This window comes from Blastocystis sp. subtype 4, assembly GCF_000743755.1.
Source record: "Blastocystis sp. subtype 4 strain WR1 chromosome Unknown seqid_0030, whole genome shotgun sequence".
In the NCBI taxonomy this organism is placed as follows: Eukaryota; class Bigyra; order Opalinata; family Blastocystidae; genus Blastocystis; species Blastocystis sp. subtype 4.
Genome location: NW_014569517.1, coordinates 1 through 22365, shown reverse-complemented (window position 1 = coordinate 22365; position 22365 = coordinate 1). Strand labels below are relative to the sequence as shown.

General features: G+C 39.5%; 11 protein-coding genes across 11 annotated transcripts; 6 read left to right on the top strand and 5 right to left on the bottom strand.

Moving 5' to 3' along the window:
* Nucleotides 1–530: 530 nt before the first annotated feature.
* JH06_1366 (universal stress protein) lies at nt 531–1305 on the top strand (the record flags this gene model as incomplete). The annotated part of the gene is made up of 6 exons (XM_014673719.1): nt 531–572; nt 606–732; nt 764–873; nt 940–1016; nt 1047–1097; nt 1128–1305. 6 exons carry the CDS (start codon nt 531–533, stop codon nt 1303–1305), a joined length of 585 nt encoding a protein of 194 aa, XP_014529205.1.
* Nucleotides 1306–1531: 226 nt separating this feature from the next.
* Nucleotides 1532–2759, bottom strand: JH06_1365 (telomerase activating protein; the record flags this gene model as incomplete). The annotated part of the gene is made up of 6 exons (XM_014673718.1): nt 1532–1855; nt 1884–1969; nt 1998–2040; nt 2071–2144; nt 2174–2378; nt 2409–2759. 6 exons carry the CDS (start codon nt 2757–2759, stop codon nt 1532–1534), a joined length of 1083 nt encoding a protein of 360 aa, XP_014529204.1.
* Nucleotides 2760–3226: 467 nt separating this feature from the next.
* On the bottom strand, nt 3227–3834 carry JH06_1364 (glutaredoxin; the record flags this gene model as incomplete). Its single annotated transcript, XM_014673717.1, has 4 exons — nt 3227–3428; nt 3459–3525; nt 3556–3655; nt 3688–3834. 4 exons carry the CDS (start codon nt 3832–3834, stop codon nt 3227–3229), a joined length of 516 nt encoding a protein of 171 aa, XP_014529203.1.
* Nucleotides 3835–3894: 60 nt separating this feature from the next.
* JH06_1363 (hypothetical protein) lies at nt 3895–5010 on the top strand (the record flags this gene model as incomplete). Its single annotated transcript, XM_014673716.1, has 4 exons — nt 3895–3932; nt 3963–4231; nt 4262–4755; nt 4786–5010. The coding sequence occupies 4 exons, from the start codon at nt 3895–3897 to the stop codon at nt 5008–5010; spliced, it is 1026 nt and encodes a 341-aa protein (XP_014529202.1).
* Nucleotides 5011–5074: 64 nt separating this feature from the next.
* JH06_1362 (serine threonine-protein phosphatase) lies at nt 5075–5737 on the bottom strand (the record flags this gene model as incomplete). The annotated part of the gene is made up of 2 exons (XM_014673715.1): nt 5075–5519; nt 5550–5737. The coding sequence occupies 2 exons, from the start codon at nt 5735–5737 to the stop codon at nt 5075–5077; spliced, it is 633 nt and encodes a 210-aa protein (XP_014529201.1).
* A 3594-nt stretch (nt 5738–9331) lies between these two features.
* JH06_1361 (transketolase) lies at nt 9332–11464 on the bottom strand (the record flags this gene model as incomplete). The annotated part of the gene is made up of 5 exons (XM_014673714.1): nt 9332–11092; nt 11124–11204; nt 11236–11315; nt 11348–11411; nt 11444–11464. The coding sequence occupies 5 exons, from the start codon at nt 11462–11464 to the stop codon at nt 9332–9334; spliced, it is 2007 nt and encodes a 668-aa protein (XP_014529200.1).
* Nucleotides 11465–11935: 471 nt separating this feature from the next.
* On the top strand, nt 11936–12734 carry JH06_1360 (hypothetical protein; the record flags this gene model as incomplete). The annotated part of the gene is made up of 3 exons (XM_014673713.1): nt 11936–12412; nt 12443–12651; nt 12683–12734. 3 exons carry the CDS (start codon nt 11936–11938, stop codon nt 12732–12734), a joined length of 738 nt encoding a protein of 245 aa, XP_014529199.1.
* A 532-nt stretch (nt 12735–13266) lies between these two features.
* Nucleotides 13267–13656, top strand: JH06_1359 (hypothetical protein; the record flags this gene model as incomplete). The annotated part of the gene is given in 2 exon segments (XM_014673712.1): nt 13267–13513; nt 13526–13656. The coding sequence occupies 2 exon segments, from the start codon at nt 13267–13269 to the stop codon at nt 13654–13656; spliced, it is 378 nt and encodes a 125-aa protein (XP_014529198.1).
* A 283-nt stretch (nt 13657–13939) lies between these two features.
* Nucleotides 13940–14264, top strand: JH06_1358 (hypothetical protein; the record flags this gene model as incomplete). The annotated part of the gene is made up of 2 exons (XM_014673711.1): nt 13940–14091; nt 14120–14264. The coding sequence occupies 2 exons, from the start codon at nt 13940–13942 to the stop codon at nt 14262–14264; spliced, it is 297 nt and encodes a 98-aa protein (XP_014529197.1).
* Nucleotides 14265–16046: 1782 nt separating this feature from the next.
* On the bottom strand, nt 16047–18740 carry JH06_1357 (hypothetical protein; the record flags this gene model as incomplete). Its single annotated transcript, XM_014673710.1, is given in 17 exon segments — nt 16047–16148; nt 16179–16230; nt 16260–16349; nt 16379–16548; nt 16580–17037; nt 17070–17149; nt 17182–17267; nt 17300–17394; nt 17426–17600; nt 17631–17787; nt 17839–17881; nt 17910–18315; nt 18346–18416; nt 18471–18519; nt 18550–18606; nt 18624–18686; nt 18702–18740. The coding sequence occupies 17 exon segments, from the start codon at nt 18738–18740 to the stop codon at nt 16047–16049; spliced, it is 2193 nt and encodes a 730-aa protein (XP_014529196.1).
* Nucleotides 18741–19544: 804 nt separating this feature from the next.
* Nucleotides 19545–21542, top strand: JH06_1356 (hypothetical protein; the record flags this gene model as incomplete). The annotated part of the gene is given in 8 exon segments (XM_014673709.1): nt 19545–19853; nt 19883–20126; nt 20156–20350; nt 20380–20435; nt 20448–20657; nt 20688–20894; nt 20925–21177; nt 21208–21542. The coding sequence occupies 8 exon segments, from the start codon at nt 19545–19547 to the stop codon at nt 21540–21542; spliced, it is 1809 nt and encodes a 602-aa protein (XP_014529195.1).
* Between the last annotated feature and the right edge of the window lie 823 nt (nt 21543–22365).

The following is a 22365-nucleotide window of genomic DNA, read 5'->3' as shown; positions in this document are numbered from 1 at the left end:
CCGTAGAATCCCATATAAATGAATTCCATCTAGAAGAACGACTAATACAGGTTCTGATAATAATTAACGGCTTAATAGGAAATACTATCAACAAACAGTGCTAGACTGGCAACAGGAGGTATAGAGCTCATTTGTGCAAAAGATCCTTATGAATGATAGTGCTCAGCAGAATTTGTATTATTTTGAATGTAACTGAAGATAGGGATAAAGATAAGGATTGTAGAATCCAGAGTTAAGTGATCAAGGTTCAATGCACAGAATCTATATTATTATCTCTTTGGATTTCCTTAATAAAGTATTATTGTTTATTCATACTCATAATAGAGAACCTGTAATCCTAAATCGTTTCCCAGATAGTTCTCAGATGAACTCCATATTTTAAAGCAGGGTTTATAGAAGGATCAATACAATGAAATAACAAGAATAGGAAACAGTGATTCTTTGACTAATTTATAATTATTAACGCGATCTGTACAGTGATCTGTTGCTCTGTTTCCACTTTTTGGTGACTTCACCAAAGGATCAACGAAATGGAAGAAAGTGGTGTGTTTGAGAGCAATGGTGAATGTACTGTAGGTGCTTATCGGAATGGGTGATATCGATAGGGATTGCGCTGGCTCGTTCCGATGGACTTTTCCATCCAAGCTACAGCTTGCTTTGAATGGGTTTTGAAAATTATGAAGCCTGTAGACTCCCTTCTTGTTCTGAATGTGTTGAATCTCAAGACTCCCAGTATAATCTCTTTGTCTGACTCAATATGTAGCCTATGCACACGATGTTGTTGTCAATGACCGTTTGAAGAAAGAGTCTCAGGAACACTTAGATGAGATGAAGAAAACTGCAAATGACAAGGGATTCCAAAATGTGGAGGTGGTTTGCGCTCGTGGCGACCCTGCAAAGATATCCTGTTTCTGAATGTATGTGTCCTCTTAACACCAGGTTGTCTGTTCTTATGCAGTTGAGAAGAAGATTGATACGATTGTCATGGGAAGAAGAGGAATGGGTAATGTTGAGAGGTATATGTGTGATTGTCACTTAAGCATAAGACTCATCAATGGAAGTGTGAGTACCTATGTTTTGGCTAATGCTCCTTGCGCGTAATTATATAGAAAGTGAATCATGGTTAGTGTGTGTATTATGGGTAAGGCCATTGAAGATCGTGTAGTGGAGGAACAACAACGTAAAGAAGACAAAGCTTTAAGAGAGACATTGGAGTCATCAGACAGTGAGAATGAGGGAAAGAAAATGCCTTTCTTCTTGCCACGTAAGAACAGTGCAAAGGACTATTACACTGATTCTGATTAAACGAATCTTGTTTGTCTACAAACACATAAGGATAAGCGAGAACGTTTGGATTCATGATCATTCTTTGGAGAAGTATGAGCAGTAGTATTAGATTTACAAAATGGACACTGAGAGTCGTTAATGATTGAGGGATACACTTGAAGAATTGTAACAATGGATCTTTCAATAGCTTCATGACTTGAGCATACTTCCACTTGTCTCTCAACATCTGGTCATTAGATAGAAACTATTGCATACGATCAAACATTCCTCGAAAAGCTCCAAACCCTGCTGTATCCATTTCTATCTTCATTGGCAACATATGTTTCGCTGCAGGACTTTCACTTATTTTCTTTGGCAGACGTTTTATCAGTGAACTCATCGTTTTCCAGAACTCCTTCTCACAGTCCAGGAATTGTTCAATTGGGATACAAGAAGATGGATCTGTAACATCGTATGAGATATCTTCCTGACTCAGGTTATCTCTCTGAATAGAATGGGAAGCATCTCTAACATGATAGTGTGATGACTCTTCAGTAGAGTGAGATGAATGAATCTTCTTCTGAAAGAACTAGATAATAAGACAGGAAGATGGATACTCTAGGTCGATATTGTTTCTCATTTTGAAGAATCATCCATTGAAGAAATAAAGCAATCGTTGGTACATGTCGGAGACAGAGATCATCTACTTCGCATCATCCTCTTATAGATACCTGGTTTCTTCGGAGAAGAGAGAGAAGCACTGTATTTAGCTATCTACATATCGATAAACACATTCATATCTACATATGTCATGAAGATATACAAGACGATCCAACCACGAACTATCGACTGAGTGAGCGTATTGGATGGTTGAAGTGCTATATCATTATAATACTTTTGTTCAAACATGATTCGCGAACAGGTCTCCAAGCATCAGCTGCTCCTACAATCCCAATAATCATCATTCGATAAATCAGAAGAATGGAGGGCAAATCATTCTCCATACACCAATTCATTGTTTCTTTGAAGGCATTTAATGATGCATTGAACTGATTTGTTGATTCATTATAACATATTAGATAATGCAAATGAATGAACTGAAGAGCAAAAAGCTAATGATATACCACATTCAGTACCCATACATCCACATATTGTTTCTTATGAGAGATTTTGGCACTCAGAGATTGATTGGAAAGAGCTTCTTTTAGAGCTATTTCATTTTGTTCCAACTCAATTCGTAAGTTTTGATTTGCTGATCGTAAGGGATATCTACATGTGGCTGCACGTAAGTAGCAGTAGATTGCTAGGCAATGTGTCTCTTCATATGTAGCTAGAACAGCTAAACCATGATAAGCATATCCATGATGGGGATCCAACAGAAGAGCCTTGGAATAAAACGCCTTGGAGATACTGTATCGGCTCTTTTTTGGAGTGGTTTCATTCCGTTGTTCTGTTGCAAGGTACCGATGGAGGTCACCAAGATGAATATACATGAAATAGACGCATGAAGCAAATTGAGGGTCATGTTCAATTCTTTTGAGTAACTCTTCATAAAAGAGTATGCCCTTGTTGATGAACTCAATAATAGTCTGTGAATTTATATTTGAATTATTTTTCATCTCTTGATAATTGGAATAGAACACTTCTTTCCACATTAGAGAGTCCAACTTGTGGTCGAGATAGAAGGATGGACTTGACAATAGTACATACTTGCAACACTTGACAATTCTATGAACAACGACAGAAAGTACAAGTACCTCTTCTGACAATCTTGTTTATCATATCCTTCTTCATTTGACAATTTTTGGAGTTTGATGATCGTAAGGAATAGTCCTTCATTCACTTTAGTCTGATCATCTGCCATTCGTTTCACAAGGAATTGAGTTATCTAGACGATTATATCTCGTTGATATCAGTACCTCAGTAAATTAAAATAACAAACAAAATACTAAATGAACACTTAGGGATTGGCTTTGGGAGTAGTCTCCGATTCTGCTGACTTCGGTGGATCTTCCATTCCCTTCGATTCTTCAGGTTCGGAAAAAGCACCGGCTGCTTGTAGCATCTTCTTCAATTCTCCTGACTCGAAGAGTTCCGTAACAACATCACATCCACCAACAAATTCACCATTTATGAACAATTGTGGATATGTTTTCCACTCACTAGACTCGATAGAAAACTTGACAACCTACCTCACATATTTGAGATTCTTGACTACAGATTTGCTTGTAAGAATATTTGCACTAGCAAAATCGCAACCTAGGATAAACACAAATTCGCAATTCCCACCTAGATGTTTTAAGATCTGTACAACACGAAGACTAAACCCACAAACTGGATTCGATGGTGTTCCTTTCATAAAAAGCATCACTTTGTTCTCTCGAACAATCTACACGAATAAACGGTCCCCATGGGTTCTACCTTCTTAATAAAGTCAATGACCTCAGGGTCTCCCTTCTCTTCAGCGTCAGGAGTTGATGGAGCAGCATCAGCAAATCCTCTTACAGTGGCAGATCGCAGAACAGATGCATTTCGTAAAATCACTGAACTACGTCGAAAAGCGAACATGATACAAGAAAAGAATAATACTCGATCTCACACTTGCTTTGGGACTTCGCTTTCTTGATGATGCTTCGCTCTGTGACACGTCAGACACTCCTTTTGAGGTATCTAATTTTGGTAGCTACGACCATTAGGGGAGTATCGTCTATGACCGTGAAAGCTTCAACTTCACGGTTGGATTTGAGTAGGGTGCAACAACGTCGCGAAATTCATTTCGAAGCCTTCAAGCAGAAGGTGAAGATGATCCAAGAGAATAAACATCTTTGGTTGTGCGATATCAACAACACTGCACTGAAGTATGGACTGTTTGGGGTTTCTGTTGGAACACCGACGACTTGGGTCGTGTCTTTGATTTCGTGGATGAATCAACTAGGTCTCCCTTGGTGGGGTGCAATTACAGGAGGTGAAGATGGGTTGAGGAGATGATGTATAGTGTGTATTGGGTTCCGAGTCATCTTACTACCATTTAGTATTAAGGCAACCAAACAGGGACAGAAAATGCAAGAGATTCAGCCGGAACTCAATAAGTTGGTGGAACGAGCTCGTCTCTCACAAAGCATGGGTTTGGCATCTGACGCAATGAAGGTCCGTGAAGAGATGATGGATATCTATAAGCAGGCGGGTGTTTCTCCCATGGGACCTATGCTGGGTTCGTTGATCCAGCTTCCTGTGATTATGTCGTGTTTTTTTGGAATCCGTAAGCTGTGCGAGACAGTCCCCGCCGTAGCCGAGGGTGGTTGTCTGTGGTTCCCCAATCTTGCCATTCCAGATCCATACTTTGTTCTGCCTGTTATTGCTGGAGTGTCTACTCTCTTTATGACAGAATTAGGGGCTGATGGAATGAATGCAAATGGTCAAATTGGGACAAAGTATATGATGCGAGCAATGTCTCTTTTTACCATTTTTGTGGCTGCTAAAATGCAATCTGTAGCATTGTGAGGAGGTGTTGATATCTAGGGTTTGTGTTTGTATTGGATTGTTAATTCTGTCTTTGCGGGAATACAGACGATTTGTGTGAATAAGCAAGCACGAATCACACTGAAGCGATGGCTGACATTCTCGAAGAAGGAGGATATTATTCCTCCTCCACCAAAGGAATTACCAAAAGAGTTGTTAAAGAAGACGAATGTGGACAAACTTGTAGATGATGTCAAGACAAGTGTGTATAACAAGCCAAAGTAGTCATTTCGTTTGTTTGTTCGTAACTGTAATTTCACAAACAGACTGCAAGTAATAGTACACGAACTCATTTATTAATGATCTCCAGAGTATCTGGCTTTACAATGGATCCTCTCCTTAGCGGCTTTGTCTCTCGAATCAATACAAACCGACAAGACAAATCTTTATCGATAAACATGATTCCAGCAGCATTTTTCTCACAACCACAATAATTCGGTGCTGAAAATACTGTAACCAATTTTCGATTAAATGCAAAACAGTATCCATCGCAGCATTCATGACCACGCACAATCAGATCAAAATCAAAACGAGACATAAACTCCTCCACAATATCAGGACCAAACAAATATGCACAGTCACGAGGCGATGGAGCATAGCCCTTCACATCACTACAGGGATCGGACCAAAGGAGATCACATAATAGTCCACTTAAAGGAATTGTACATGGACGCTTAATATTCTTTATCATTTTTATAGACGACAAATCAGGAGATAGACCCCCATGAACACAACTATACGTCAACTTGTCCATTCATATCTACAATATCTTATTAGAAATAATAGCAGCAACAGGAAGACAGTTGAAGAGACTCTGAAAATCTTTATATAGACCAAGAGAATAGTATTGTAAACATTCATCTCGGAATCCTCCATCATCATTCATTTCTTCTGACTCATGGTTTCCACGTAACAAATAGATGTGATCAGGATACTTCAACTTATATGCCATCAGAAGACACAGAACTTGGATTCCACGATCTGAACGATCCACATAATCTCCTAAGAATAAATATCGACTCTTGGAAGGGTCTCCGCTGACATGAAGAATTCTATATGTAGTACTCATACAAGAGTCACAAACTCCAATAAATCGAGGAACTGACCATGAATATCCCCTACTACAACCATTGGAGCTTCGATCTTGAGAAGAGAGGGTTCTGATAGCAAAACTTCTTTGGTTCGAAGAATCAGTAGTCGAATAGTTTCTTCCTTAATATTTGGCTACAACTATCATACATTGAGTTCGAATTTACTCTCCACTGTTTGTCTCGTGCCCTCCCTTCTATTAGTTTGGCAATAATTCGATCTAAGACGAGCTTTCCAAATACTGCGTTCATTGATTCTAAGTTTTTTCGAGATTGCGACAATTATTGTCGAATTGAGGAATGTCGCAAATAGATGGAAATAGTATGACTTCTATCCCAGATAAAATAAGACTAGAAATAAGCATTCTAGAGAAATAAAATCATAAAATGAAGACTTTGGTTTATCTTCAAAGCAAGGAAATAGGTATTATCGCAGGAATCCATCATCATCACATGCGTCTTTATCTACTTTTTCTTACGTTAAAGGAATTTCAATAGATCAATTGTCAAACCAGTTATGTTAGAGAACAGTCTTGTGTGATCATTTTGGTCTACAAGCAAGGTCTTCATTATTGCAATATACCTATAAAATAGACTACTTTATAGAGGAATCTGATCACAAGAAACAATTAGTATTCCAGGTTTATCGCAAATACAACTACTGCAGTATACTAGAGTCCCTTTTTCATTTTGATACAGTAATTCCATAGAATACAGTATTTCGTTCTAAACTCCAATTATAGTACGGTTTTTGTAGGCCATTGCTACTAATTTGAACTTGACAATTTCGATTTAAATCCTCATATCTATTGACATAATTAATATCGTGGCATTCGACTTAGGATTCAAGTAAAATGCACTATGAATGAATTAAGTATTAGCGTACGATCTGATTGGTTGGTCATTAACTACTTGCAGGTGATTGGCCAAATGTTGTTTCTCCATTTCACTAATGCCTGCCATTATTTGTGTGTTTCGGATGAATATTTGTATCCGTCCGAAGGGAAGCGAGCCGTATAATACCGGAATATGCTTCAAATGTTCTTGTTGTGGATTAATGAAAGCAGAATACCACTTCGTTGATAATCGAACTGATTCTGTTTTCAGTACTTGTAATGCATGTAGAATCCGTAGTAGACATTGTATGATATTTGTATGAGGATCATATTTAGTTAAGGAACGTATTATGAAAGAGCAGCTTCTTAAGGCGTCTATATCCTCCCACGTAGCTGTGTCACCTAAAAAGGTTTCTTTTCCAACTCAGCATAAAAACCATTACTCGATTCTCACTCCTCTCTGTATTATTCCTCACTCCAAGTGGATCCCAGTTAGCTGCAGTTGCTTCTCGGTCGTAGCAAAACCTGTAATTGTCTCTAAATGTGTCTTCTCTTTTCAGTCATATACCAAAACCAGTGACTATGGACTCCAGTCCCCTGTTTGTAATTAATATCGCAACGTGTTTGTAACAAAACCCTTTAAAGACGTTCAAAGCGCTTGAAACCATCGGTATCATTCTCCACTTGGACCCGAGGGATCATTGAATCACTTAAACCACGAGGTCTAGCCGCCTGTGGTAACACTTCCTCCACAGTTCGTCTCCGTGGTTCAACAATCATTTCTCTCGATTGTAACTCTTGAATGTCAAAAATAACTTCACGTCCGAATCTCACATCCAAGTGATCCATCGTTGGATCGTGAATCATGAAATCTAGGAAGTCATACGCCTGACCATACAAGTTCTGAATCGCTGATAAAGGACCAGGGTCTATCTTTTATTCTCCTTCTTCTTACTTACTCGAGTTAGGATTAGTTAGATATGAATTCAGTTTGGTCATCGTCATCTTCACCACTTGATAACTATTCATTACAACCTCCTTCCATTCTCACATATACGACACACCCTTCACATATGCTCGATCCATCACTTGTTCCATAGTATCATGTTTAATGATTGGTTTTAATGATTGGAATTCAAAGATCAATTGTACCAGTTCTTGAAAACGACCCATGATCTTCTTACCAGCAGTCTCTCGTCGTGAAGGCATCTTCTCTTCACGATCTCGTTTGACTACATGCAAACCATACTGGATTCCATGTAACACGATATCTGACAGAGCCTCTGTTCCATAATTCTCGAACTTCAAAAATGTGAATGTGGCCTGATCTGGTTGCTTGAGAGGAACACGACCGAAAAGGAGATGATGGCGATTGAAAGGAAGAGCCAACTCCACACCATCTCGACCAGGAACCAAGTCCAATCCCACTTGCTCATAGCCACGTCCTACACGACCTCGTGACATGACGATATCTGTTTCACCCTCTGGAAGCAGCCATTGAGCCTTGTTTTCACAAAACTCAATCTATGAATGATCTCTGGAATTTCAAAAATACAAATTCTGATAGATGGGAACTACCAATTCGCATTGAATAAGGAACTCGTTGACCAACGACATGTTCCTAAACATCAACAAGAAGAAGTGAAAATACACTGCGTACGAGTACACGAGAATAGCCAAGTCGACTAATCGCATTGAACACCTTGTAGTTAACATCTTCCAAGAAAATGGTTCCACTCTTGAATGGACATCGTTTTCCAACACAACGAATCCACAAATACCAACACATATCACATACACATTGTTTATCCTCCACTACTTCATCACGGTTGATCTTTGAATTATATCTTTTCCATTCACTTACTTTCTGATAGACAAAGTAACCATTCACAACGTGTTGACGAATCACCTCCCACGAGTAGTAGTAACCACCATGCGCTAGAAACTCAGTTGCCATCGTAGACAACGAAACAAAGTTATTTACAATCTCATCACACTCAGGTGTACCGAAGAAGTCGCAACAAGTTGCCCAATCTGTATTCGTTGGGATAACCAACCTTCTCCAACACTGAACACAAACAGTCTTCGGACTAGTATAACCTGGAAGAATCATTTTACCTTGCTTGCAACGGTCACAGATTTCCCTCTCTATACTCTTACTCTCTTTCTACGTTATCCTACTGCAAACTTTGCAGGAGTGGACACCTGATTTCTTGCCTAGAAAGCAACCACAACTACTACATCTCTTCTTTAAGATAAGCTTCTACAAATTAGCTCATTGCACAATTCATCACCTGGCGTTTCATTTGAGAAAACAAAGCATCCATTGTTGACCGTACTGATTAACCAGGTTGTTTGCGTACTAATTACAAGAGCTAATGTAGAGCTCGCCAAGTAGTTGATTCTGAAAAAGCAATTATTAAATAATAGATCAGAATTGGGTAGATAGGGATCAACTGGATTAGTGAGAACAACCGCGGTATATCCAAGAAAGTGGCGGACACAGACGAGACATTGATTCACTATACTTGCGTGTTGGAACACAATCGTGTCACACAATTCCAACAAACATGCTAAGATTCATTCAAACATCTTCCATAAATAGAAGCTACAAATCCATTATTAGAAGCCAAATTCTTCCATCTTAGGGGGTACTGGATGCGTAGCATAGTAGGCAACAACTTTCGTAGCCTTTGATGCCACCACTTCTGCAGTCAAGCCCATCTTCTCAAACACCTTTACTGCAGGAGCCGATGTACCAAACTGGTCGATTCCAACTTGGTAATGTGTGTATCTCTCCCAGCCATGGGTTGCACCAGCCTCTACTCCCATCACAGGAACACCTTCTAGCAACACTGACTTCTTGTACTCCTCTGACTGCTCCTCAAAGATCTCCATTGAGGGCATTGATACCACACGCACCTTCTTGCCCTCCATCAGCTTAGCTGCACTCACACACAGCGACACTTCGGATCCTGTACCCAGGAGAATCAAATCTGGCTTGCCTTCCACATCCTGCACAATATAAGCTCCCTTCATCACCTCCTCAGGCTTCGAACCATCCAGATATGGGAGATTCTGACGTGACAGTACCAATACACAAGGTCCCTGACGTTCCATATAGGCAGCATAGGCTCCAGCTACCTCTCGACCATCCGCAGGACGAATCACAGTCAGTCCAGGCATGTTACGGAGTTGCCAGAGATGTTCGATTGGTTGATGAGTAGGACCATCCTCACCCACACCAATGGAATCATGAGTCATAATATAAAGCACTTTCAAGTGATTGAGGGCTGAAATACGCACTGCTCCCATACAATAGCCAATAAACACGAAGAATGTTGCACAGAAAGGCAAATAACCTCCATAGGCATAAATACCATTGCAAATAGCTGCCATTCCATGCTCACGCACACCAAAACGGATATAACGTCCTTCATGATGCTCTGCTGTGAAGTCACATGTACACTTCAAAGCGGTGTTGTTTGATGGCGTCAGATCAGCTGAACCTCCTACAATCTCAGGATATTCCTTCGCTAAGGCATTGAGAATTACACCCGAAGCCGAACGAGTAGCTACATCCTTTCCTCCCATCTCAGGCAAGAGAGAAGCCACATCTCCCTTGAGTACTCCCTTCATACGTCTCTCCAGTTCAGCAGCCTCCTCGGGATAAGCCTTGCCATATTCCACCATCATCGCATCCCAAGCAGCAGCCTTCTCTGTTCCTTTCTTTCCTGCAGCACGATAGTACTCAATCACATCTTCTGCAGGAGTAAAGTATTCGCCCTTGGCAAAACCACAGGCCTCACGGAACATATCAATCTTATCCCAGCCCAGAGGTGAGCCATGAACAGACGATGTATCTTGCAGAGCTGAACCATAGCCAATCGTAGTCTTCACAGCAATTAACGAAGGCTTGTCGGTGATCGTCTTTGCACGATTCACAGCAGCAATGATGGCTTCCACATCATGATTACCATCCTCCACAGAACTCACATCCCAACCATACGACTCATAACGCTTCAGGGTATCTTCAGTGAAGCTGAGATCTGTACGGCCATCAATTGTGATATGATTATCATCATAGATGATGATCAGACGACCCAGCTTCAAATGACCTGCCAGCGAAGCAGCCTCATGAGAAATACCCTCCTCCAAACAACCATCACCACAAAGAGCATAGATGTAATTGTCAAAGACGGGGAATCCCTCCTTGTTGAAGGTGGCAGCAAGATTAGCTTCGGCAATAGCCATACCAACAGCATTCGAGACTCCTTGTCCCAGAGGGCCTGTTCCAATTTCAACTCCAGCAGTCTCCACTTCAGGATGACCAGGAGTACGACTTCCCAACTGACGGAAGTTTTTCAAGTCATCCATTGTCATCTAGCAATTATCCACCATATGAATATTCTACGTCATATCCGCTAAGGTAGAGCATAGTATACAAAAGAGCGCTAGCGTGACCGTTGGAAAGGACAAAACGATCGCGATTCCACTAGAAATCAGGGAAATCAGGCATTTCCTACCCATTTCGGATTCTCGGGATTGTAATTCATCACAGATCCCCACAAGGCATGAGCAATAGGGGCACATCCCATAGGAGCTCCTATCTCCTGACTACGAATAGATATTTCATACCTGGATGACCTGATTTCGCCTTCTGAACGGTTTCGATTGCAAGACAACGAACGGTGTTCAGGCACTAACACCATTACATAGTTGCATAATTCGTACCTTCTCAGTGAAGTCAGACATGATATCAACAAAAGACTGGTTAGCTAAATAGATACTGTCTGTTATCACCAGGACAGGATTCCCGTGGTTTATTCAGATTCGACGTTTCGACGACGCTGACCATTGCTTCCTTCCTCGTTTCCACCTTTGATCATTGCTGTTCATGTTGAAAAACTCTCATTTGTTGGCAAAATAGGATCATTCAGTCTATTAAATATACGAAATGATTTGATCGAAACCGATGTAACAAGGTTTTCGTTTTTCCTTCTGTTGTGGCGTTACCATTTGTGTTACCATTTATCCTATGAAACACAGTTTGGAGCCGAATCTCATTCTCTACAAACAATTCGAAAGATTCGTTTCACACTTTCTTCATACTTTGATCATTATTCTATGAATCCTACAGTAGTTTCAACTCCTAGTAGCGTGTATTCTGCACCAATGCAATCAATTCAATCCAGTGATTCTACAAGTATATCAACTGTTCCTCATATGGAGGCACCTGTAAATCCTCCTGCTGTTACAACGATACCTGTAACGGTAACTTCTTCGAATGGAAATGCTGTAACTGAAAGTAGTTCGAATCCTCCGTCTTTTCCTACGGAATCGCAACTACAGCAATCTATGAGCGTTACAGGATACCAGTCTGTGTCTAACAATGGAAATCCTACACCTGTAACAGTGTCTGGAAATACGTATCCTGCTCAGATGCAGCAGCCTTCAGAGGTTTCAAGTGTTTCATATTGTTCATATTCGCAAACCACAACCCCTTATTATACACCTCAACAGTATCCTACTCAACAACCTGAATATATGCCTCAACCACAGTACGTTCAACAACAACCACAATATGTACCTCCTCAACCACAATATATGCCTCAGCAACAGTATATGGTACCGCAATCCCAATATGTTCCTCCTGGATATATGCCTCAACAGCCATCGTATCCAACTCAGCAACACATTCAAGTTAGAATTCTCTTTTCGTGTCACTTGTAGCCTCGAGTTGCATGTACCACTTGTCATATGATGCTGTATCCTCCTCCAGGTGCTGAATTGTTCCGTTGTCCCTGTGGTCAGGTACTTCGCAATCCCTATTATCAACGTCCACCTACTGCTAGTCAAACTAATAAGAAATATATGTCAGATGAAGAAATAAAAAGGCAAAGACGGAATCATGATTTGACAGATGCTGGAATCGGAATTGGGTAGGAAAGTTTTGAGAGAGATGAGTTGTAGTGTCGCTCTTGTTGGTGCAGCTGCTTTGACCAGTCTTTTTGCTCACCACTAAGTTTTTTTATATGTGCTTAAGTGTTTGTTAGAATGATCATTCTTTTTTCGGAGTCATGAGTGTTATGTCATCGACATCTCTCATTGTCATCGTTTCATTCTTTGTATTTTTGTGAAACTATTCGAAAGGTCTTACTCGTAGTTGGATCTCCTCGAACTCTTTTGATATACTGCGTTCTGGACCCTCTTTTCCCTTTCCTCATGTGGTAATTTCATGTTTTGTTGAGTGAATTGTAGAAATACGTCGTGTTAGTAGAAAACAATAGCCACTCATCCGAATCAAGACAAGAATTCAATGTAATACGATTATCGTTCTTCTAAGACATTAGACTGTCACTAGAGAAATGTCTTCCTTAAGACCATTGTCTTCGGAGTTTCAGTCAACGGTAAGTCCAAGTCCAAGCTCTGGATATGATGTCACTCTAACCACGCAATCTACGTAAGTAGTATCTCTGCAATTGTCACTGTATAGGATTGAAAGAGTTGAATTCTTCCCTTTCATGCTAGAACGATGGACTGGGTTGTGATCAATGATGTCCGTCATGTGTAGAGAGTTCTCTATCGCTATGTTCATTACAAGAACGAACGAAAAAGACTATCGTCAGGCTATGCGAAGCACTGCCTATCCGGATCGTCTTCATCTTACTGAGTTTATTGCTGAGGATAATAAGAACTATCCCATCAATATGCTGCGAAATTTGGCTATCGAAGCTGTTAAAACAAGCCACTTTTGGTTAGCTGATATGGATATGTGGCCATCATGTTACCTCTCAAAGAATGGTTGATGTCTAGTGGGTCTTCGAGAAGCATTAATGGAATTACCATCAAATGAACTCGCTCGTGATGATTTGGCTGTTATTGTTCCTGCATTCGAATTGAAGGGTGTGGAATCTGGTTCCTGGAAAAGTAGTGCTTTGAGGTAATATTTGGAGAGGAATATAAATGCAGGGCTTCAAGGAAGATTCCAAACAACCGTTCTCAGTTGAAGGAATGTATTGCGAAGAAGCGTTGTTCCACCTTCCGACCAAAAGAACATTTGCATATATCCTTTGAATGGAGTAAAGAGGGTTACTTTCATAGTACGATTATTTCTTCGATAGATGGTATGATGATAATTATCAGCCACTTCTCACAAGAGTGCGTTGTTTTAAAGGATCAACACAGGAACCGTAGAATAATCTCCATATTATGACTTCTAGATATGTGATGGTAAAGAAGACGGATTCATTGCCTCGCTTTGATGAACGATTCATTAATTATGGCTATAACAAGGTTCAGTGGCTTGAACATCTTCGATTCGTCGGATATGATTTCCAGATCCTGACTAAAGGATTTGCTGTGGATATCCCTCACAGACAGTATGTCTGAGATTGATTTAATGATTAGTTCCAAATACTGGGGTGAGTTCATTGGACAATTGTATTACAACCGAGGACCAGATGGTCGTGTGATAATGCGTGAACGTTATCATGAGTTTTTACAAGAATTGAAGCGGAATTTTACGAATAAACAAGTGATTCGAAAGTGTTAATGTACAATGGTTAATTGCTGTTTGAAACATCAAATCAAACGAATAGCCCATCTGAACATAAGTTCATATTTGCCCGTAAGCACAGCAAATTATCACCATACGACACAATTAGATCATTCTTAGGGAAAGCCAAACTATAGATCATCCAGATATCCCAATGATTCACCTAATTGGTAACCCACTTGCTTTTGATATGACTCCAAGACAGACAATTCCGTAGGATGTCAATAAGCGCAAAAACACCTCACCATATGGTAGAGGGATAGTATCAGGATAGGCATAGGACAATACTGGATAATAATCTAGATGACAAGGGAACCCCATTTACTACAGTACTCCTTTGGAAGAAAGATCGACATCAAAATGTCAAAGAGATGTGGTTTGAAATGTGTTAATGGAAGGAACAGAGAGGATGTATTGAGATCAATGCTTTCATAAGTACCTCTAATTCACTCTTACGATGTACAAAGAGCATCTGAAACACCAGAAAGTTGATTGCTTGCAACGAGTCCATTTTCAGCTACATACGATGAAAGAGGTGAAAATACTGATCCAGAATTTTCAAAATGAGGAAACAGAAGCAATACATGAGAAAGATAATCAATCTAAATGAAGAAGAGAGATCATTAGTTACCTGTTTGATTCCTTCAAATACACCACTTAGTTCTACTTCATAATCTAGTATCATCATTCTACAACATGAATTACCTTGATATAATTCTAGAATCGTTGTTGCTATTATGGATATTGAAGTATTCTCTCTATCATTAGTACTGAAAATACACTATATTCAATGAATACGAAATATACCCTACTTCTAGCTGATCTGGACTTCGGTACTCTGAAATCACCAATCTCTCTGCTTGAAGCAATCGAACCACTCTTGGCTTGTGATCCATCATCCAAGAAGGGTTTACATCCCACAGATTACTAATCTGTTCATTGACATAAGCATGAACATGATTGATGTCAGGACTTGTATAGGAATGCTTGTAATATGGAGACTGATCAAATACGTAAAGAAGAATTGGTTGAGTAAGCAACGCTTGCAGAAGATCTTCATGTAACAATAACACAACTCCTACCTTTGTTGGGAGATTCACAGAAGATGATAATACAAAGCAATTGATTTGATTTTCGATACAATTTCTGGAAATCCAAAATTGTTAGGATTTGTGTATAAATATGATCCATATCGCCCTATTACTCAAAACCACCAAATATTCTCACGCAAAACACGTAATCCATCAAAACTGCATTCACCATATTTCGTTTTTCACGCGATTTCTTCTCTACAGAAACAGATTCACTATCCAGTCCTGGTAAGGATCGTATGGAATCTGATGAAGGAATTGGAGCTTCTGTATCTGGAATGGCACTGGTCACCAAAGATCCTTCTAATGACAACTGTTTGGGAACTGCCCTGATGTCAGTCAACTCGATACCAGTATCAGGCTCACTGGGAGGTAGACGTGCACGACTTGTAGTACCACGATGAGAGAGCGATGTTGATGTACCTGAGGTTGGAATGCAATCTTTGGCCACTCGCAATACCTCACCATCCATATCACGATGCAATGCGAATAATGAACCTTGCTGTGTACAAAAACTGGAGGATAACTCGAATCCAGGAAAACGGACTATTTTGTGAATTGAAATGGAAATCCTTACAATGCTTATCCATTGATCCATATTCCCGATAATCTGCATCGATTGAAGTCAAATTGGTTTGAATGGTTTGATTGATATCTTTGGATCTAGTATGAAGAATTACTCCAAATCCTACTTCTGCTGTGTCACAACCATAATAAAATCCAAACTTGTTAATTCCCGTTTGCATGTATTCAAGAGAACCTTACTGAGTTGACGTGAATAAGATGATTTCTAGAGTCTATTTCTTTTGTAAATTAGTACCACAAGACCAATGGTCAGAGTATGACAATACTTGAATAAGACGAATACCAGACTACAGAATAGGAACGATACAATACATACAAGTGATAAGGCTTACCATAGAAGTATTCAGGAGCTCGAATAACCTTGTTTTTATGAAATAATGATAGGTTATAATTATCAAAGTAATCACTAATCACTATACATCTAATCAAACATACCTAAAGTCACTTCGCGTTGTCGTGATTGGTGAGAGTGTTGGCAAAAATGAGTGTTCATTATTAATGAACAAATTATAAAAGATTGTCCAGCTTCCCTTGCAGGTCAATTCAAAACTAATTATCCGATTCATCAAATTCTCTGGTGAAATTGACAGAAATTCAGAAATATACTACGAATTAATTATGAAACAGAAGATAAACTCGATCGTGATAAAGATGTCTGTATTTGCGATAGTAGCCATATTGACGATTTGATTCGTAATATATACGACATATAGGTCTTGTTATCAACATTTGTCGTAGTCGTTCCATGGAGTGAGTATCATTATGCAATTCTGTTGGAGAAGCTCTTGTAGTCACCAACATATCTCCCATTGAATTAATCTTTCTTCGAGGATCTTGAACAGACCATGATAGATCAGAATTAGTGTACTGTGGGAAACTTCCAAACGATAAGCCATCACCAGTTCGGAAAGCTTCACTAATTGAAGGAAAGTTCATATTCATCATCGATTGGTGATCTGAATGAAGACTTTCTGTTCCATCTTCACTTCCACTTTCATACTCATTGATCTGAGCTTCTAAAGATGGTTTTAATGATGGGTCTGGTGCTGGAGTCTGAAGAGAGAGAAGCTTCGTGAAACGGTTATTTTGAACTTCTAGAACTGACTAAGAGAATGAAATGTCCGACGTAAATCAGATCGATAGAAGAAGAAATTTGTTTCTAATGCATTGACAATCAATCGCATCCAGGCTTGTTGTTGATTGGAACTAGAGAATGAAAGAACTAGCAGAATAATTACCTCCAAGTTGGATAAGGAATCACATACACAGAATAAGCATCAAAGAGTTTAGCACGAAGACAAGAAGAGTGATAATGAAGGATAGTCTAATTTGAAGACACATGGATATGATGTCAACAGGTGAACCTTCAATGATCTGAACATGGGAAGCAAATCGACCACACATTGCTGTCATCTCAGGAACTTTCACTTTCTCTTGAGTTAGAATTACGACTATCTCTCATCATCAGAATATTTCTCATACAAATGGTGTCTTGGAGATAATCAGATGATTCCTCTTTCATCTCACTGATCAGCATGGGTAAAAATTCCTGATAATATCCAACAATCACCACATGTTCCACATGGGATGGTTTCTTCATTGTATCCTTCGTAAATCGATCTCGAGGTGTAGGAGGAGAAGACAGTAGTCGCATCAACTAGACATAGTCACATCTATCAACTCGAACTTTTGATGGAAGCCAAAACAGTACAGATACGATGTAATAGGTTGTTGCAAAACGTCCTGCTCGAGTCTGAGGAGTGATGTCTCCATAACCAACAGTAGTCAGAGTCACCAAGGCATAGTACAATGCGTCTACAACACTATACTCCACTACAGAACGTTCTGTGTTTGTATATAAACCTTTATATGAAGGATATCAATAAATCCAACATCCAAATGAGAAGGCAAAGAGCGCTAATTCACATACTGTAATTACTAGCTCTCGTTCACGATACTCCACTACAGCCTTCCTCCATAGTTTCATACGACGGAGATATAAGAAGAAGAAGAACGTTCGCAGTACGGTGAAGGAAATCAAACACCTTTAGACAAAGGATATATTCAACAACGAAGAAATATACTAAGAATAATCGCCTTGGAAGTACAGTGACAATAATCACGGGAATACCAGCAGCAAAGTTGAACAGGCCATATCTATAGGGAATATGAAACGACAAATTGTACATGGAGAAGATGAATTCCATCTTTTCTGGGGCATCGATAAGGTTTCGAAAGAAATCGATGACAATCATGCTATTGAACACAACTTCGATCACTGTGATCATGAGACTGTGTCTTTCGGACCAATCGTATATATAGGTTCGAATACCAACAATAACAACCAAAAATACGAGAGAGAACAGCATCAACTATTCCTGACCAACTCCTCATTCAATTACAGATTCCCAGTATAGCCGAGTGTAGCGAATAAATAGTTTTAACCATGCATAAACTTTGCGCAAACGAGTATCTGTCAATCACTCTCCAATTGAAACCAAACTCATCAGAGGACTTTCAAAATTACTTCGTAGATTGTCATAGTCATCCCGAATCTCATCATCATCATTCATCAACTAATCATCAATATAGGTGAAAAAGAATACATGAGGAAAGAGAGACTTCTTCTGCCAATCGCGTGAAGCGCTAGAATCAAAAACTCCCTAATTCTCTATCTAACAACACAAGTTACAGATCGATAAAGCTCTTCCGAGTTTTTATCCATATAGTCTGACTGGGTAGACTAAAAATTACTTACATCCATCTTTGGTCCTAACTGAGAAGTAAATCGTTCCATTTTGTGTTGAATGATAATATGTAGAGTTATACATCCTTCAGAGTGACAGAATGGATAATCACTATTATTCTATTTCGCATATGCGAAAGAAGCGTTTCATTCTATTTTGGCGGCAACTAAGTTGGAACCATTTTCTTTTTCAACGTGATCCATGGAACAGGGAACATCTCTAAATACCACTTCCATGCAGATTATGTCCTTCTTGGAAGGCGGATCAATTCCATTACCAAGTGAGAGTCAGTTGGATAACGTGGATACACTTAAACGAAGTAATGTGGAGCTGGATCAGCAGTCAACTCCTGGTTCTCTGTTTGCAGATTGTGATTAAGAGTGATCTGTAGACCATTTGCTGTGGATAGTCCTTTTAAATACGATAGTGCACGGTTTAGTCAAGAAGGAATCGCCTCACCTCATTGTGTCACACAGGAATTGCCGATCATCAGGAAAACAATCCCCATAAAGTCTCAACATCTTGGCCATTTGTACGGTAAAGCAATATTGATGATCCCAGTATATGTATCCCTGTTGAGTTTATCAAGTAGGGAGGGATGTACCTTGGAGGAAGGATTACTTTCTTTAATAAACGGATCGTTCGAAGATTAAGGAAACGCAAGACACTCTTCCTTTCACTGTGATCATAGCTCTTTTCCACTTTTCAGGAATTGTTTGTTCTTATTCACGTTTCATCATTCCGTATTATTGTTCTCCAAGAATTGATTATTTGTTTCTGAAACATCGATTCAACGACCGAAATAGTCCCGATTTTCGTCTGTGAAAGACAATTCTTCAAAACTAACTCCCGTAATGCCTGAACAAAGACAGCCCGAGCAAGAGGAACAGGAACAACCTCGAATGAACTTTTTGACGATGCTGATGATCTTCTTCCTGATTAGAAACCTCATGAGTGGGTTTACTAATCCGAAGCCGCAAGAATCGCCGGCATCAATCATTGAGAATTATAATCAGAGTTTGAAGACTCAAGATACCCAATCGGCTGTTGAACCTACCGGTCCTGTTTCTTCCATATTTGGACTGATGAAGGGAATGATGCCAATTAAGAAAGGAGAGAATGGTGCAACCTATGTGTCGACTTTGAAGGATGGTGATCTTTGTGTTTGTCTTTTTACTTTTTTTTATTGTAGTCTCTTTATGTATATCTTTCGGAGACAAACAATGACTGCTCAGTGAACGATGATTCGCTTATTTACAAGAGAGAGAAGCTTCACTATGGAACCAACTTGGAGTATAATGAACTGAACGTCACTCTTCCTATGACAGAGAATTTGTTAAACAATGGTACTCTGTACGCCCATATCTTCTTCGGAATGGCTTCCAAGAAACCAAGTGAATGTACTTCTACTATGGGAATGACGCATACTATTTATCGTATAACAACATATAGCCTTGAGATGTAGAACTGAATCGTTATAAGCCCAACATCACAGCTGTAGAGGAAGTGAATCTGCTCTCAAATGCATCTTCGCTAATGACACAAAAGTCTCAGACACCTCCAGCTATCATTTCCTACTGGGTCCCCATGTTGCACATGTATGTTATTCCAAATACCAAGCCTATTCGTGGTGGTCAAATTCCTCCTCAGATGAAAGATTGTAGGTCTGTTGACGTCTGTCTTAGATAGACTTCATTGATGACGAAACACACACTTTCACTCCGAATGCTGATGTGAATGAGTTCGTTCTTATGAAGAAGCATTTGATGCCAATCAACGATACTCTTACTGAATTACCATTAGCCCTCTCTTTCAAAGCCTATGGTTTCTTCAAAGGGCAGATGGTCCAACAGATGGATACTGTGTTGGAGATGCAGAAGATGATGGGAGCAGCTACAGAGGATGATTTTGATGATATCAAATCCATGTTCTTAGAGACCAACATTTACCTGCTGATTCTAACTGGAGTTCGTATGAAGGATATGAATAAGATATAGATTGTCTCAACTCTTCATAGTGTATTTGATGCATTAGCATTCAAGAATGAAATTTCATTCTGGCGCAATCGAAATAATATGGAAGGGTTATCAGTGCGTAGTGTGTTTATGAATGTATTTGTGAATCTGATCGTGTTATTGTATCTAATCAACAATGAAACATCTACTATGATCATTATCTCAAATGCTGTTGGTCTTCTTATTGAAGTGAGAACTATGAATTTTAATAATGAATAGTTGTGGAAAATCACAAAAGCAGTCAAGATTCGTTTCTATTGGAAGAACAATAAACCTGTATTACGGATTCGAGATCGAGCTACTTATAGTACAAGTAAAACAAAAGAATATGATGATACGGCTATGCGTCATTTGATGGTAATTCTCTATCCATTAGTAGCTGGTTATGCTATTTATTCGTTGATTTATGAGACACATAAATCATGGTATGATTGGATTATTACTTCTCTGACCAATTTCGTGTATCTGTTCGGTAAGTGTTCAATGAAGGTATCATTGATAGGATTCATTTCAATGACTCCTCAGTTGTTTATCAATTATAAACTGAAGAGCGTAGCTCATATTCCGATGAATGCTATGATCTACAAGACACTTAATACCTTTATTGATGATATGTTCTCGTTCATTATTAAGATGCCTGTTCTTCATCGTATTGCTTGTTTCCGTGATGATATCATCTTCTTCATTTATCTCTATCAGATGTGGATTTATCCTGTGGATAAGACAAGAAAGAATGAATTTGGTTATTCAGCTTTGGATCTACAGAAGGCTCAGAAGAAGGGAGATGAGAAGGCAATTGTTCAGCATCGCTCAAAGACCGAGCGTCTTGCCTTTTAGTTTGGGTTGTTCGTATTCTTGTTGTCAAATCAATAGCGTTCTGAAAACAAACAAACGATATTGGTATTCATAAACACCGGTTCTCGTTTAGTATCCGAAACCATACAGAGTCTTACCCTGACGCTTCAGAGCATACACGACATCCATAGCAGTCACAGTCTTTCTCTTGGCGTGCTCAGTGTAGGTGACAGCATCACGAACCACTCCATCCAAGAAGGTCTTCAGCACAGAACGGGTTTCATCATAAATCAGACCACTGATACGCTTCACACCTCCACGACGAGCCAAACGACGAATAGCGGGTTTCGTAATACCCAAAATATTATCACGCATCACCTTGCGATGTCTCTTAGCACCTCCCTTTCCAAGTCCCTTTCCTCCTTTACCACGTCCAGACATGATTAGTTTTCTAGTTGAATAAAATTAATATGATAGTCTACTGGATGTGGATCCAGGGTTCAAAATCTAGAACATCGCTGGATAGATAAGATGATTGGATAAAAGAGGACTATGTTATCAATTACCCAATAGAATTAGCAAATTGATGCCTTCTGGATTTTTGTTTTTCTGCCGCGCTTTTCCAAATCATCATATTTCTTTGATTTGAATAATTGAAATGGCTCGTACTAAGCAAACTGCAAGAAAGAGTACTGGAGGAAAGGTCCCTCGTAAACAACTGGCTACCAAGGCTGCTCGTAAGTCTTCTCCCGCTGCTGGAACTATAAAGAAGCCCCATCGTTATAGACCCGGAACTGTGGCTCTTCGTGAGATCCGCAAGTATCAGAAGAGCACCGAGCTTCTGATCCGTAAGCTCCCCTTCCAG